The sequence below is a fragment of the Cephus cinctus genome, unplaced genomic scaffold (genome assembly GCF_000341935.2).
Source record: "Cephus cinctus unplaced genomic scaffold, Ccin1 Ccin1_scaffold1086, whole genome shotgun sequence".
NCBI classification, from domain to species: Eukaryota; Metazoa; Arthropoda; class Insecta; order Hymenoptera; family Cephidae; genus Cephus; species Cephus cinctus.
Genome location: NW_014333601.1, coordinates 8,251 through 26,182, shown reverse-complemented (window position 1 = coordinate 26,182; position 17,932 = coordinate 8,251). Strand labels below are relative to the sequence as shown.

Here is a 17,932-nt window from a genome sequence, read left to right as displayed (position 1 = left end):
GGGGGGGGGCGGGAGTCCTCCCTCTCGCTCTCTCTTTTTTTCCTCTCCTTGATTTTTTATTATTGTCTCTCGTTAAAGCCCATGACACGCGTTTTCGCTAGCACTCAAGTCGCAAGCACAGAATCAGCTGACTGCTCAAGGCTCCTATGACACCTGGCCAAACATACGTCGGAGTCTGGTTCGTTTATTTTTGTTTCTTGCTCGTTCAAGCTTCCCATGCGACCACGTGTTCAGGACTTTGCGACACGATGAAAATCGGCAGCTCTTACAGGAGCCATTGTTTACGCAATCGATATGGGCATCGATCCAGTCGAGTTTCCAGTCGTGTAGGTCGTTGCGTGAAATCCGTGAGCACGTATGTTGAATATGTATGCTCTTGAAATGAAACGTGTCTCGTTTCCCTTTATTTCGAAAAACAGTCACGCTCCTTTCGGGCTTCTCTCCTGTGGCGCGAATAGGATACGACGGATCGGTAAAAGTTTCATGGAGATACAGAAAAAATATTACGGACCCACCCGTTGTAAGACCGCGAAGGAAATTTATCGCGGATTCTTTGTATCAGTACACATACGTGATGTGGTTCTCTGAGATTTATTAATAATTCGAAAAAAAAATTTGTATAATTTTTTTGTAAATTACGATTTTGCGCGATGCCAAGAATTTGACAGTTGGGAATAATATTTCCGCGTCGTGACAGTCGATGGCACCATGTCACTGTGAGTGACGCACGTGTTCGTCGTCGTCACGTGGTTTTCCGCAAGCCGAAGATGAGACGATGTAAAATAATTTTTTGGGAATTAAAAATATTTTATGAAAAAAAATTTTCTTAATCTTGCATTTACTTATTCCTTACGACAGAACCGATTACGTTTTTCTTTCGAGGCACGTAATCCTCGAGCTACGAATCTTGCTCGGTCTCTTTATTTGTCTTTTTTTTTTCTCGAAGCAAAGCGTATTCTGCGCAGTCCGCATGTGTCGGTCATTGGTCCTAATGAGGAATAAAAGAACCTCCGTACTCTAACCTACTCGAGTTCCTTCGATTCGGCACGCTTGCCGATTCTTCTTTACCGACTGGTAACGTGCTATCCTAAGCTCGTCGGTAAATGAACGATTCCTTCTTTTCGAAGAGTATTTGCAAGGGTTGATCGATTAGGAATTTTTGAAGAAAAAAAAAATGGTTTCTTTGTCTTTCCTATGCTGCTTACAATAATGCATAACGAAGTGGAGATGATTTCCACGAATATTTTATGTCGCGCAACAGCGTGCCCCGTAACTGTGCGTGAATTTGAATGTGCTACGTCATTGGTAGCTGGCGAGGGAAAAGAATCAAACTCGACCAATGAGCTTCTCGCTTCGAAGGCCATCCACCAATGGGGCGTGCCGAATAGAACGAAAGGTCAAATAAGTGAATTCCCCATAATTTAACAATGCCCTATTTTTTTTTTTCAAAATTCTTACAAAAAATCGTCTCTCCTATTTCACTCACGATTTTCGCCTCTCTTTGCTAACCGGTAATATTATAATTTCCGAGAAAAGCCAACTAACCAAAATTATTTCGCAACCTAACCACTCAAAGCTATCTGAAGGTTACGTGGCGTACTTTCTAACCCAATTCCGCGCGTTACCTGCTGCAAGTATTGGGCAATACTACGGCCCGATACTGGGTCTAGGTTCTTTTCAAACGAGGAATACCAATTCGGATTACCACAGGGAATCGTTAATTTCAAATGATACTTTACAATCGCCCTGTAGAATCCATTGCTCATTTTTTTCAAATTTATATTCAATTTTCTAAAATTAGCTTAGCTCCTACAAATTCCAGGTACTTGCTCCGTGTCTTTTTCCACGTACTAGTCAACGGCATCCAAGAGACTTTTTGACGATCCGAGGTCGACAAAGTTCTCGGTACCAGGTTAGGTAGGAAACTGGTTATTACCAAGAAAAAAAAATTGAAAAAAAAAGAATAAAAAAAACCACGAGGTTACGAAAACCACGGAAAACTCAAGCACGTCGTATTATTTATGCTTGAATAAAATGAATCGATGTCAGTAAAATAATTATCAATAAAATAGTACATGAGCCAGCCCTAAAAAAAAATGTAGATTTTTTATTAAAGTCACCAAGCGCCACTGCGTCATTGGTGCAGAATGAACGTTTAACATTGGCATATACGGTTGGTATGATATTCACTTTTTATTTTTTCCTTTTTTCTTAAGATCACATAACTGGACCGTTGTCGCGTTACTTTTTCATTGACTTTCGAAATTAGCATTAGCACCGTGAAAATTCGCGGTTGAATCGGATCGTTCGAGTGTCTGCAGTGAATGTCCGATACGTCAATTAACAGTGGTACAAACTGTACCGTTAATAAAAAAAAAAAAAAATTCAAACATTGGACGACCCGATGTGTCGCAAGTGGAGGTGGTAAATCTCTGGCTGGTCGACGTATATAAAAAATTAGAAACTTCGAACGTTGGTACGACCGAAAGAGTAGCTGATTTCATAACGCCGTTCCCCGACCAGCGTTGCGCCACCCTGCAATCTGTAATCCGTAATCCGTAAATTAACGATAATTTGCGTTAAAAAGTATCGTGCATTAAAAAAAAAAAAAGTCAAAATGCACGATTTCAAAAAAAAAATCCAAAAATATATCACCTACGATTTCAGGCCTGGTACACAACTTGAAGCCGGTTTTGAATTCATTCATTTCAATTCATAATGAAAAAAATAATCAACATCCCATTAACCCGTTACGCCAAATTCCTCGACACGGCAAATCCCGGTTTTCCTTTAAAAAAAAAAAAAAAAAAAAAAAACCGTATAGATTTACACCGTATCGCGATCTTTCAAATCGAATAGATTTACATGAACGATTAGCGTCGCGTCCCGTTCGTCGCGACGACCCTAATTACTCGGCTAATCCTGTAGCGATTATCCTATACGGCTATCCTAGGTGCGTCACAGTATACAGATATTCGAAATTCCAATATTTTTTCACGTAACAGTGTAATCGTTTAGATAAACAAATATATATGTAAAGTGCCGTATACAGTGTAAAACAAAAAGCAAGACTGGCACGATAAAAAGAGAGAGACGGATAAATAAAAAAAGAAAAAAGAGATCATATGCACTATCAGGAGGGAAGGGCCCACAGGGGATTTGCGTCTCATACAAAATATATACATACGTGTACATACTATACAAACACTATATACATATATCACGTATCGTATCGTGCATATCTGCGCGCGCGCACTCTTGCCGACCTTGTGCCAAATGGCGTTTCATCCTTAGCCAGGGACACCTACCGGGCACATGATCACTTCTTCTATTTGGCGTAGAACCGCGAGAGAACCCGTCGCCTTAGCCGCATTGACTTGTATATACATATATATATATATATATTTTCCATTTATCCTCCCTCGCGCCACCGCCGCCTCCTCCTTATTACCATACTAATAATAATACTGAAATCTGAACGTTTCCTCCTCGAGTTTTGTTCTGGCCTATTCCGGCCGTATACGTTACTACCGCAGTGACACTTAAATGGATGCTGATTCCACGTTGAACGTGTATAACCTAGTACCCTCAAGATTGCGGCAGCTTTATTATGCCATTGGGTTACGACGGGTCGTGCCTTCCCACTGGGTTAGGCTCCTTTGTTTAGGCATTGTCTAACGATACCGGCAGAAATAAGGTTTAGTTTATTTTTACGAAAATTTCGATGCTACGCACGTACCTGGTGTGTAATTTGTAACGATCTGAAAATTTGAAATTTTACGTGCGGATGATAATTTTGAATTTTAATTATTATCATCCGTAAGGTTTTCAATGACAGTAATCGTGGATCTACACGTGAGACGCGATGGAGTAAATTTGAGGTTAGAAATTTCCACGAATTGACACTTTGGCAGTGATCAATCGATAATTGACTTTAATTATAAGACAGTTTTTTATGAGCTCGATATTAAAAATTTATCTTTATCGTCCTATGTTAATTTCATTAGCTTTTCAATATGTTTTTACCTCCTTTCTTTCCATTCTATTTAACGTCGTTCTGTCTCGCATTACGTTTTATCGGACACCCGATATCCTTTTACATGTCGCTCTTATACCGCAAACACCGTCTGCTCGGTTACTACGTGCAAGTTGTATTTGCACGTTTAGACGATTTCTGCTGTGTAACGTAGGTGCGGTAAGGCTTTACAACGGCCAAGCAGTGAAAGCTGTCCCCTGTGTCCGCTGGGATTCCGTCAAAGATCAAGTCTAAAGTCAGTTTTAGGTTAGGAACGTAATCGATCGAGTGCGTTAGGACACACTTGTATACTTGTATACATAGGAAAAATGTATGAGTAAAAAGAAAATAAAAGAATGCGAACGAGCGTAAAAAATAAATATATCTACGGGACAGACTTTTATGACAAGTATGCCAAAGGCTATTTCGAGAATGTTTTGAAAATTTCAAACGGCGTTGCCTAACGAGACGTAAAGAAATGCACGTCGTGACTCCGCGTTGAAATTGGCCCGAATGGTGTCGGCGCGTTCTTCCCACTTCTCGGATCAGCTGTTTTTCTCTCTTCGACGCGTAACGAGTAACTTTAAACCTCCCTGGGAGCCACGACACACGAGAGCTCCCTCTCCTACCGGGAACGCAGTGCCGATTTATTCTGACGAGATTTCTACGGCTCTCTCGATCGGATCCAGTAATAAAGTAAGTCGTTAAAAAAGAACGTCTCACTTCGTTCTCTGTATTCCTGACGGGACGTTCATTAACGTCCGACGACTTGACCCTGAAAACCCCACCAGATGGGGTTCTCGTGGATAACCTTGCGGCATTGCCTTATCGTTGAAAGAAAATAAAAAAAAATCCTATCAGCCACATTAAAGCATTAAACAACAGACCCCACTGGTATTTTACTGTCTATTTTTCTTTCTGCTTTATCTCTCGAGCACCACACGAAAATCACTACGATATGAAAACTCCGTGTTTTGTATCTATACAGTAATTTTTATCGTCTTGCGTAATTTACACGCGTAAGGATAAGCTGCGATCGATTGGGCATCGAGGAGAAAACTGTTTTTGTATATTTAATATTTTTGGTCACCCAAAAATGTATTTCGAGATTAGAAAATTTTCATAGGATAAGCAGCGACCGGTGGTGAAATTTGAAAAAAAGCCGGTTTCCAAGTACGACAAGACGTATGGACTGTATAATTATTTTTTTGAAATGTAAAATCCGTCCCGATTGAAAATATTTGCGCTATCGGTGCGATAAAAAGTTTGGTTTTGCAGTTTCGAGAATCGGCGATAAACTACTGGAGCGTGGCAACGGTACGGTTGAAATGGGAACGTGGCGAATCTTGAAAAATGTTACTTCCTGCAGGTTACTTTCTCGTGTGACTGCGACCACGTCTCGTCGACCGAGACAGGATTAAATAATATATCGTATCACAATGGCCTCGAGCCGTCGTTCCGTCGTGGCTGTATCGACTATCCGAGTGAAATTCGAAAGAGGGCCCGAGAACTCTGCGGCTCCCTTCACGCGGGACTTTCATATCGCAATTCGACTTTTTGGCCATAAGAGACTCGGTGGCCTCGATAGAGGCGAACTGCGCGTGCGCGTGCGCACGGCAAGCGTCACGCGTTGTGAAAGGGGGGACCGGTTTGGGGGTAGGAAAGAAAGCTGGAAAGAAAGGGGGAAAAAAAAAGAAATTTATAACCGGTCACTACTTTACGTATGTTTCGTTACTTTTATCGGACGTTACTTAAACGGTGGCTTTTTTTTCCCCATCGATTACCTATTACGAACCATTACACTCGGGACGTCGTAGGGCAACGTGTAAAATGGACTTAATTGTGAAACTTGTTAATTTAAAAATACGCGAATACAGCGTTGATTAATGTATTGACTTTTTCCAAGCAATTTCGCGTGTCAAGTGAACTTTTTATTAATGGCTACGCTTTTTTTTTTTCTTTTGCCAGCAGTCGATGTACCTTTATGTAACGTCATTATGAAGTAATACAATGTAAAAGAAATATATATATATATATATATGTAAATGGACAGCGTTGGCCAATCTGCGTAATACCAATGTTGCTGACGAATGCTAAAAATTGTAAATATTTAACGATTCTTCACCTGACGGTGCGCATCGTCAACGATACTTCGTTTTTGAAAGATCCTTTAAACCGAATGACCCGCACAGTGTTTTAATCGGCTCTGAGCAATGTATATAACACAAGGATAGAATTCCTGTGGTATAAATAAAACGTCGCGTCATTAAAGTAAAAGTGGAAATCGCAGCATTCCTCGCTTATAAATACAAGCTTCAGACATTGACCGTCGTGGTGGGTTAAAATATTAATGCAAATGAAGAAAAGATCAAATGGAATCTACTATCTCGATCTGATCGAAGGGGGGAGGGGGGGTGTTACATTTAGTACTCGTTAAAGGGACTGATAAAAAATTCCGACTCTGCTATAAGCTAATTCAAGTATATCCAGTCTGCTTTTTACTCGGAATTAAATTACTGGGCATTTACGAGCCACGGAAATAACACACGATTAAAGCAGAGCCTGACTAGGTCTTTAAATTATTAAAGTCAAGATATCCGCAATCTGCCGGATACAGAAAATTATGTCGTGGAGAATAATTCGAGAATCCTTAATTTTGCTAAAAATTTTATTTTACATAAATTTTTACACGATCGACAAAATTTGCGTGAATAATAGAAAAAGTTATTAAAAACAATTTTTCTCGGCTTATATTACGTCAGCTGTCACTTTTGACAGTTGTTTCGTAATTACTGCGCCTATGTGTAGTAACTATGGATGAACCATACGGAAATTCTACTTGAAGATATGACAAGACTATCGGATGATTTTTTTTTTTTTTTCATGGATCATAGGGTTGTGATCGATCGATCGATTTTGAATCTGCATACAATAACGTGATATGGATGATCGATGATCGATGATGAGTTTATGGGTTCGTGCGGATGACGGAGATCAATCTTCGATACGATGACTTTTAATAGGTGGACAGTTTATGATTATTTGGGAAGTCATAAATTTAGGCACACTTAAATTCATTTTGATTGGTATTGTCAATTGGTCACCTTGAAAGATAAATTCCAGGATGTTTATTGGCTGTGCAATAAAGCCCGTAAATTGTCTGGTGATCGGTTACCGTCACGTCGCTTACCTAAAAAATTAATAGCCCATTAGAGTTGTTATTCCCCTGCGACACAAGATACCTTCAATGCGCAAAAGACACAATCATACTTATTAATACGTCAGTATGCTCAGCCTTGTAAGAAAATACTGATTTTTAATATCGCACATTAATAATTAAGCTTGAACAACAACCGTAAGCGAGCCGAATGACGAATTGCGTTTAAGAAATATTTTTCAGTCGTTACGATGATTTCACCTGAAATCGTAATACAGAAGCAGATTTTGTAATCGGATAGTTGGCTCTTTTATCTGCGAGACAAAAAATTTCTTATCATTCCCAATTATTGAGATTCTCGATACTTGGTTGATTGATTCGCCGAGTCATTTTTGTGATAAAAATTTTTCAAGTATCCGTTACTTGGTGAAGTAGCAAGAAATTATTAGTGGAAGTCCGTGTTACGTGTTGTATGATTAGAAAGAGCATTTGGCAAGTCTAACCTAAAATTGTAGAATTTATTGATAACCCACAACAAGAAGGTTCCCTGTTTTAATTTTTACTCTAATATAACTAGTGTTAACCAGATTAAATGATTAGAAAAAGCATTCAGCAAGTCTAACCTAAAATTGTAGAATTTATTGATAACCCACAACAAGAAGGTTCCCTGTTTTAATTTTTACTCTAATATAACTAGTGTTAACCAGATTAAATGATTAGAAAAAGCATTCAGCAAGTCTAACCTAAAATTGTAGAATTTATTGATAACCCACAACAAGAAGGTTCCCTGTTTTAATTTTTACTCTAATATAACTAGTGTTAACCAGATTAAATGATTAGAAAAAGCATTCAGCAAGTCTAACCTAAAATTGTAGAATTTATTGATAACCCACAACAAGAAGGTTCCCTGTTTTTATGTTTACTCTAATATCACATGAGCATTAACCAGATTAAATGATTAGAAAAACATCCAGCAAGTTCAGCCAAAAATTTCCTTGTATACGAAGGCTTTCAATTGATTAATAATCCACAAGTAGTCCCTACTCAATTTCTGATCAGTTTCATTGTAGACAGAGTGCATGGGTCGCTATACTAGATAAGACTGTACGGGCTGAATAAATATTACAAATACAAAGTCTAGCACAGTTTACCATTGACACGTGAACGCAGGTAGCAAAATTCGAAGTTTATTTAAAACAGTTGGCAAGACGCGTATCTCGTACCTGAATGAGGCTGTAAATCATAAAAAATGTTGGATTCCTATTAGCAAAAGTAATAAAATATTCTTATCGGATACCATCTAGTGAATATTGATGATTAACCAGATCCTATTTTTCTTTTTTTCCAGCAACTCTCCTTCCCATCCACACAGTCCAATCATGGATCTGCTGGATTCACCTTTAGCCTTTCGGGTAATCAGGACATCGAAGGTCCTCAGGGTGGATTCGAATGTGTCCAACAAACTGGTCCTAAGTAAGTATCTTCGAATTGATCTGTGTCTAATGTATATACACTCTGGATATTACGTAAGGAACATATAAGACGTACATAAAGATTGGTTTATTAATAAAAATCAGTTTAGAGTAATTGACTATAGTATGTTAACGTGACAACCGGCAGGGATTTGAACGTAAAGTATTAAGTGGAAGGCAAAAATGTATTTATAGAAAAAGGTCAGATAAGAGTGGCTGATGGGGTTAATTAAATTTGCTCCAGTGATATTTATTTTTTAATCAAAATTATTTTGCGATCAGCTGTTCAGTCGAGGACGTGATACAAGGCCGCTGGAGGATAGTATCAAAACAAAATAGAAACAGGCAGAGGGTGGAGCAGTGTTGATAAGGATAAGAAAATACGCGTAATAACGGTTCGTTCTACGAGCAAGAACCAAGAATCAGGGGCTGCGATTTCGATTACTCAAGAAGTTTCTTTTTTGGTTGCTCTTCATGGATGATCGAATCCACCTGTTACTTCGTTTCGTTAATTAATTAACCAAACGAGACATTGGAGAGCGTTCTTCATCGGAGCGTGATCATCTCCCGTAATCCTGTTAAATTGTAGCCTAATAAGAAAAGTTAAAAAAAAAAATAAATTTGACAAACTTTTAAAATAATTTGACTTTTCCTTCAGGAGTTTGGAGAGTCTCGGTGCGTTGCCGTGCAAAATGCGGATACAGGCCAACGACGACGTCTACGAGACCACCAGGCACAGGATGGCCGTGGCCGAGGAGAATAGCAAGAACAAATGGTAAATATACATAAAAATATAAGCAGACACGATAAAAGCTTTGCAACGAATTCCAAAGAATATTTTTTACCTGACCAAGTAATACAGGCTTGGTCTGAGCTGGTCGTGACGTAGCTGGGGTCTTGGTCGGGGTGGCTGATTCGTTTAGTCTAGTTATGGTCAAGGTCTAAGGAATTTGTGACTGCGACTAGTCTAAGTCATCCGCTGAAGTCGAAGGTCAATTTAATAGCAACGTGTGATATTTATCGTCATTAGATCATTTTCATAGCATGAGGATTAATGTATGATCAGGCACGACTCTGAGAACTGTTACTTTTACAGCACCAGGGTGATTAAAGCAAATCAATCGGATATCGGACGCAAAGTGAAGGTGAAAGGAAACGGAAGGACGATACCACCTCCAGCTAGTGCCAGGCATCGAGAACCCGCGATTGCTCCAGCATCATCCAACATCCAGCCGTCCAGGCTCTCTTCTTATAAGCCAGTCCCTAGTAATCCTCCCACTGTCAGATCCCAGCCTGAGAAGAAGATGCCCGACATTGTGCGGAGGCCACTCAAGTAGGTTGAAATGTTAACATTGTAGTATATTTCTTTCGTTCTCTTGATCTCTTTGAACTTGTTGGCTTTTTTTCGGCTTCGCCTCTCATTAACTGTTTTTCTTTGTACAACAGGGAACGGCTTATACATCTACTCGCTCTGAAGCCTTACAAGAAGCCTGAGCTGCATGATCGTCTCGTGGTCCGAGGTACCGTATGACTCTCTTTACACGCCGTTTACCATTTGAATCCTGATCATCCAGAGTTACCGATGCTTTTCTGATTTTGCCGTTGCAGAAGGTGTCAAGGATCGCGAGCGATCCGCCATGATGACGATACTCAAGCAGGTGGCCTTTATGAGGGACAATACCTACCACCTGCACAGGCACGTGTGGAACGACGTGCAAGAGGATTGGCCGTTTTATACTGAGCAGGAGAAGGCGATGCTGAAGAGGCGGAAGCCACAGAATCTGACACCCCCAGGTTCCAGCGACGGAGGATCCAGTGGCAAGTATCCACTTGACTAAATCCTTATACGCTTTGGAATCATTTTCAAACGTCCTTGAAGACACTCGTCAGACGATGAGAGTGATGCTGGCGCACGTGGTAACGTAAGCGGATGTTTATTCAACAGGCAGTGGACAGTCACCAAACTCTACCCATCCGGGATCACCGCCGGCGATCACGGCACCACCCCCGAGCGTCCTCGCGTCAAAGAGACCGGGTTACTACCAGGGTAGCGATGGTCTTCAAACGAAAAGACCACGGATATCGCATTATCGTAAGCCTGAACCGAGCTCCACGTCTAGCACCGTGGATAACGGAAGGACGACACTCGGTGGAAATAGTGTCGGCGGAGGCAACGGCAGCGGCGGTGCTGGTGTCGGTAGTGGTAACGGTGGTAGTGGTGGCGGTGGTGGTGGTAGCGGTAACGGCGGCAGTGGCGGTGGCGGAATAGGAAGCAGCGGTGGTAGTGTTGTCAGCGAGATCAACAGCTGGGACCAGAGATCGCAGCATCGCGGCAACGACCGGGGCGAGTACCGGCCCGAAAGAACAACAAACAGTGAAGTGCTACGTGGCAGCTATGGCGTCGGTAAACCGTGCCTGACGCCAACCAGTGACAGTGAGGACGTCAACCATACCGTGCACCCTAGCAACCCGAGCGGCAGCCATAATTCGCATAGTGGTCTAACGACCCACAGTAGTCAGATTGGAGGCAGCCACTACGGGGGCGGCAGTAATAACAATAAGTCGTCGGTGTCCTCGACGACGTCAGGCGCCGGTGAAGGCAGTGGTGCGGTAGTGAATTTCGTGAGATCAAGCAGTAGTGTGTCTGGCTACGGTGCGAGTCCCAATGGAGTATTGGCCGACAGGAGGGACCGGGAGCGCGAACGGGAACGTGACCGGGATCGCGGCGATAGGGATTCCAGGGACATCAGGGAGATTAGGGAAAGAGAGAGAAATACGACTGCTGTCAACTCCTACAACGATCTGTCTGGCTCTGCCTATTCTGCCAGCAACACTGGAAACGGAACCGTCTCTTCTTCCTATGGACCAGTTTCGCCTACCTCCGATAGCTCCAAGACGTCCGAGTATCCCGACTACCTCACGTGAGTCCGTTCGCGGTTAAATGTGCCCGTGCAGTGTCAGATCCTATTTTAGAAAATAAAAATTAATCCTTGATTCCAGATACTACACGACGATAAGCAGCGCCGAGCAAAGGAGGCGCTACAAAGCGGAGTTCAACGCTGACTACGAAGAGTACCGAAGATTGCACACCCAGGTAGCCAAGGTTTCGAAGCGATTCGCTCAGCTCGAGGAGAGGCTGAAGCAGGAGATGGCATATGGGAACTATGAAAGATCTGAGGTGAGTCGTAACATTGCTTAATTCAGTCAATGCGCACGCGCAAGGGTAGCTGAGGGAAACCAAAGCTCGGGTTTGGTCAGGCTGGGGTCAGGGATTTTCGAAAGGTCGAGGCCAAAAAATATTAGCAATAGAATTAACGAGGACGTATGCTAAGTCATATGAATTATGTGTGCAGGAAATAAAGGAACAAATTTTGGAAAAGTACAATGAGACGAAACGCGACCCAGTTCATCAAGAAACGAAACGGCGATTTCACTATCTACACGAGAAGCTGAGCCACATAAAACGGCTGGTCCTGGAATATGACACGCAAAACGGAAATGCCGGCAGCGGTAGTGGAACTGGCGGTAGTAGCGGCGCTGGAGGAGGCGGTGTCGTCGGCATGGACGTCGACAGTTTGCGCTACTGACACAAGCTCAAACAGCCGCTTCTCGTTTCCTGTCTCTTCTCGGTTGTCAATACATTGCTGTCGACATTATTGCAGAACCTGCATTTTATCGGCATACTACAAGCTTAACTTTATCCTCGATACGGTTCGAATTGTTCCTGAGGCGTCCTCTCGAAGACTCTAAGACGTCGGTCCACGTGGGACCTCGATGCTCATTATTTTCGCATGGCGTCCGATCCAAGAAGACGGTGAAGACAATGACGAAAAGATTACTATACACGTATATAATGTATCTGTACACGTACACGCGTCGTAGCAACAAATTCTGCTCAAGCACCATCAACCTTCGCGAAACCGACGGCGCACACGAGCCAGACTACTGCCACGGCGTCGGAGCCGTCGGGACGCAACAATATCGGCGACCCGCCGAAGACAATCGGAAGTCACGCTCGCAAATGCCACGAGCGTCAGCAAGAACTCCATCCGCACTACGGAAAGAAAAAGCTGCGTAGCGTCCAAGACTGTTCAGTGAAGAAAATGTTTAGTAAACTATATAAGTAATTACAGTACGCACGTCCAAGTGTCCAGATTAGTAGTTATGCGTTTGTGTGAGAGGGTCCAAGGAAAAAGGGTTTGCCGCGCGTTCACCAGGAAGCGTTTCCCCCAGTCCTTCTCCAAGAGAAGTAACGCAGGAGAATAGCGTGAGAAAAAGGAGTGCCGCCCCTACTGTTCGCGCCCTTATATCCTATTATCTGGTACCAATATCAATAAAGGTTTATCACTAATTCTAAATCATATCAAACGAGAAAAAAAAAATTTAATAACCGGGAACGTGACACAGAAAAAGCTTTGTGGCGCTTCCGCAGTCCTTTGGAAACTTTTTCGCGTATCATTGCGTCCTTCCTCTTTCGGATAATTCTATCAAAATTTCTCGGGAAACTTTTCAGTTATCTTGTTTGGTCGGGAAATCACCTTTTTATAATCGTTCGTATCACACGACCCGAGTAAATAATAAGTATGACACATATACCGTGTGTCTTTCTCAATGGATAGAATTCTAATTTTGGCGCGACACGTTCGGTGGTTAATTGGGGATAATCTGAAGTAGGAAAAAAAGGCTCCACGCGACATATATGCACGTCATTACTTTCCTCGATTATCATACGGGCGATGGAAGGTAAAGTAATTGAATTAAAGGGAAAAGAAAATATTAGTTAATCCGTTTGAATGAGGGATGTACGCGCATATTCGAAAGACGCAAACACACACGGATACATGTAAACACACCTTCGCGCATACACTGCGCGAAACGCGCGTGTTTCGGAATTTCGCGAATCCGCCGAACAAAAAAAAAAGAAAGAATTAAATGAGCGTTAAACGTTAACAAAAAAAAAAAAACCAACAAGGAGCGATCGAAGTGATCGAAGTGATCGGATGAGATATATGGCAATGTGATCTTGTCCAGATTGTGTATATTGAGTAATATAAATATTTTAATAATTTTAATGATAGCGATTAATTGAGTAACATTATTAATGATAGTGACCTTCATTGTAATTCATAAATAACAATTTTAAAAAGAATATCGAAGTTAGGTTTAAAAGAAATGCGGTTGATGATTATAACGATGTGATGCGAAAGGGATATGATAATGGGGGTAATGACAATGTTGATGATTATTATGGTTATGATTAGGATGAGAATGAGGATAGCGGCGACGATCATAATGATTATGAATAACGAGAGATAGATGATAATAATGAGAACAGTGTACAGGCATACCACCATATTTCGCTTGTAAACTTATACTTTATTCGTGTAATTAATTATCATTACTATGATTACTGTTCGGATACACATTCGATATAGCGAATAGCCAATAAACACGCGCCGTCACGGAATGCGCCGAATACTGTCAAAAGCGATGACCAAATGTTGGTATCGGTGAACGAAAGAAGAAAAAAAAAGAAAAAAAAAGAGAGAACTTCCTCGAGCGAGCATTGAACAGCCACGCGGTGCCAAACTTTGTCGAATCCTTTCGTTTCGCATCTTTCACTATTGAATATTCACGTAACATGCATGTACCAGTACTGGAAAAGTTTTCCGTGAACATTTCAAAAAGCCCGACCAATTCTTCATGAGCGTTCGTTCGTTATATCGATGTCCTCTTCTATGACGTCCAGACGCTTTTCGGAGTCACCCTGTATATATATAAATATGTCGGCACGCCTTCCGTTCGTACTGTAGACGTTAATCGGTTCAATGCTTGTGTAAAAATAAAATTGAAATTAAAATACAATGACGTGACTCTGCCGTTCCGTGGTCGGCCCGAGCGTAAGGAATTACGAAAAATATATAAATGTGGGAACGAATATTCCTCGTTTTAAGTAATTTAAACGATTAACGCGCCAATAGGAAGGAAACTGAAGTATGAAAGAAAAAAGAAATACACGTGTATCATACGTAGAATGTGCATGGACGCACTCTCACGCTATCGCGTGCCTATGATGCTGATTTTCATTGTTGCTCATCGAGTCCGACACTCTCCTCCCGCTAAGCTTAGTTTGATAACAGATAATGTCCATAGAAAATTTAATAATAATTTTTTTTTTTTTTTTTTTTTTTTCAAAACTTACCAAATGATAAACTCCATCTCGCTCAGCCCCCAGTCACCCCTCGAGCCTCCGGCAATGGCAATTACGTTAAAGAGCACAACAGTAACAGGTACAGCAAAGAGAGACCGTTGGACGAATGTTAAATTTAAGAAAAAAAAAAAAAAGGAAAGAAAAAGAAAGAAAAGAAGATACGATGAAAAATTAAAAAGATTGTACGAATTAAGGATAATGTTACCGCGTTACTCAGAATTTTAGTATGTTATCGCACAACGATGCGTTTTCTTTGTGTTTACTTTTTTTTTCTTTCTATGTAAGATTTTCGTTTTTCGGAAACGCTCGCTCTTCGCCCGAAGATCGACGCCAATTTCCGATTTCATAATAAAGCATCCTCGCGATTTATTCTTATACCGACGAGATGGGAATTTTTTTTTTTTTTTTTTTTTTTTTTTTTTTTTTTTTTTTTTTTTATAATCAGCGCGTCCAAACTGACTTAGCCGTTGGACACGATAGGTCTTTGCCCTACGGCGACGCATTCGACTGAACTCGCATGCGCGCGCATCCCGGACGCGGGCGTTCATAATTTAAAAATAAAAAAAAAGAAAACGAGTGAAATTAGCCTCTTTTGAGAAACAGACTTGCTACGATTTTATACGTGTGAACGATTGAACGTATGGCACAGTGGAACAGTCTCGCCTCGTTGCGTGCGCTGCACCTTGTAAATGAGTAAGGATGACACGCGTCATTGGAATCCGTGCGTTTATTTATAAATGAACGAATAAAAAAAAATATATATATATATATATATACACACAAACATACATATATAAATATATTCGCGCATACGCATATGTATAAAGGTTGACTGTAGAATTAACCGTGATACGCAATGAGAAAGGAAAGAAAAAAGAAAAGGAAAAAAGAGAGAATAGAAATTTTCAAATAAAGATTAATCAATGGGTGCATATACAATGTATTCTTTTCGAAGATAAAGAACGGCGACGCGACGACAATGAGAATGACGATGACAACGATTATGGTTATAACGACGTTATCATACTTTATTAATTTCTTTGTTCCGCTCACCGATTATCATCCGGACGCGTTTGTGTCTCTCCTTGTTCATTCGATCGCACTTTCTCTCTCCGTCTCTGTCGATCCTCTTCTTACTCTCGTATCTTGCAGAACTTAATAAAAATAAACTATCAAACACGAATGGTGGTCTTCCTTTAATCTGTCTCTGTCTTTCTGTTGATCCTCAGTCGCGAGAGAGCAAATGAAAAAAGAAGCAAAATAAAATACAAAATTAACAAAGTTAAGCAAAAACCAAAGCACGAGGAGAAGAGTCTCTCTCCCGAGTATGAATTCCCGACACTGTGCCATACGTCGTCATGTGTCGTCATGCGTCGTCATACGTCACGCGTATGCTCATTGATCGTCAGAGACAAAGATTGTCCCGTCGAAGAAAAGCCGAGAAGCTCATAGTTACCTGATTAATAAAAAAAAAAAAGAAGTACCAGTCATTCGATTCGTTAAAAGAAACTTAGTCGCTTAACGCTTCTGCCCTTTGCTCGTGTCCGTTGAGGGAAGAAAAAAAAAAAGGCGAAGCAAAAAGAGGGGACAGGCAAAAAATAACTACTTCAGGGACGCACGAGGAACGTATCAGTCGCGCGAGACACAAAGAATATTTGCGGAGGTACGGAGCTACGAGAATAACAAAGGAAGAATGAAAAATTGAAAATAAGCTTAAGCATAACCTCTAAGTCTAGCTTTAACCATAGTCTGGCGGGTGCTTTTACTTCGTTTATACCTGAACTCCGTCGCGGGTCGATTCCATCTTTGTCGTATGTTGATTCAAAATCAATTCGAGGTTAAAAAGTTTATTCGATCCGTTCTCGGGGAGTCAATTATACACGAGGCAAAGGAGCCCTGTTTCCAGCATATCAGTTCGGTCGATTCGGGAGCACGTGCTGTCGAATGTGACGTTTCGTTCTTACTTTAAAACTTAACAAACAAAAAAAATAAGAAACAAATCAAGTGCCAATTGTAGCGTGTTGAGCGTGAGTGAATGTCGATACGATTATTTCTAGAGATTATTACGTGCATTAAAATACATTGCTGCAGCGAGTAGCGTCTGCGGTTCCTCGACGTGGGACGATCGGCCTAATAAATGATTTGCAGCTCCTTTCCGAAATTACGGAAACAAAATTAATTTCACGGAGAGAGAGAGAGAGAGAGAAATTTTTTTTCTTCAAATTATCAAACTTTATAAATTGCCCTTCGTCCTCGCGACTTACCGCGACGCAACGAGTCATCGATAATAACGAAACGATATAGGATATATATATATATATATATACACGCGTAACATACATTAATAAATAAATAGGAAAATTTGTATAAAAAAATTATTGTGAATTTCACTCGATATAGAGTGAAATTAGCGAGCGTTAGTTTTCATTCTGTCTCATTTTTTTTTTTCTTCTTTCACTATCTCTCGTCTCTTTCTCTCTTTATGTATATCTATCTCGATTCACTCGATCTGTTCACTTATCGGGTATTAACGAGCACGCATTCGCAAAATCGCTTGACCTGTCAGAGCTCGGAGCTCTGCCGTTTATTGGACCGAGGCGAAATGAGAAAAATGTGGAAAAAAATAATCATAGCGAGCAAGGGCTGGGGAGAGGGGTGTGCTGGTACGCAGATGCATATATTACTACTAATTAATATTAAAGCTACTATAATTATTACCATAATTCGTACGACTCTCGATAATCAAAGAATCCGCATATATACAGGTCTGTACATAGATTTTTACGAAATGTCAGGTTTCAAGTGACATTTACGAGCGAGTGTATGTCTTGTGTGATAGTTACGTGATATGGCGGGCGGGTGCGTGTTTTGCATGGGTGTACATAGTGAAGTAGAGATAAAGAAGGAAGGAAAAAAAAACGCGTTCCAATTATATATATACATACATTTACCAAGAGGGGCGCGGGCGCGGCTTTAGAGCATTCTAGAAATTCACGTGCCTAAAAATTTCGCGAGATGAGAGAAGAGAAAAGCAGTGTGGCGGGAGGGGGGGGGGGGGGGGAAAAAGAAAAAAAAAA

General features: G+C 41.0%; 1 protein-coding gene across 4 annotated transcripts in view; it reads left to right on the top strand.

Moving 5' to 3' along the window:
* Window positions 1-14,989, top strand: part of LOC107272005 (RNA polymerase II elongation factor Ell) — a 59,682-nt gene extending 44,693 nt beyond the window's left edge. Inside the window, exons 1-9 of one of the 4 annotated variants that reach the window (XM_025089287.1) lie at window positions 4,441-4,711; window positions 8,521-8,645; window positions 9,303-9,419; window positions 9,741-9,977; window positions 10,091-10,164; window positions 10,253-10,462; window positions 10,590-11,565; window positions 11,645-11,822; window positions 11,998-14,989. In XM_025089287.1, the coding sequence (XP_024945055.1) occupies window positions 4,529-4,711; window positions 8,521-8,645; window positions 9,303-9,419; window positions 9,741-9,977; window positions 10,091-10,164; window positions 10,253-10,462; window positions 10,590-11,565; window positions 11,645-11,822; window positions 11,998-12,231 (2,334 nt within the window). In that variant the 5' untranslated portion in view covers window positions 4,441-4,528 and the 3' untranslated portion in view covers window positions 12,232-14,989. Of the gene's footprint in view, window positions 1-4,440; window positions 4,712-7,149; window positions 8,445-8,520; window positions 8,646-9,302; window positions 9,420-9,740; window positions 9,978-10,090; window positions 10,165-10,252; window positions 10,463-10,589; window positions 11,566-11,644; window positions 11,823-11,997 lie in introns of those variants that run through there. The other 3 variants (XM_015748683.2, XM_025089288.1, XM_015748682.2) reach the window with 3 other exon arrangements.
* Window positions 14,990-17,932: the final 2,943 nt, after the last annotated feature.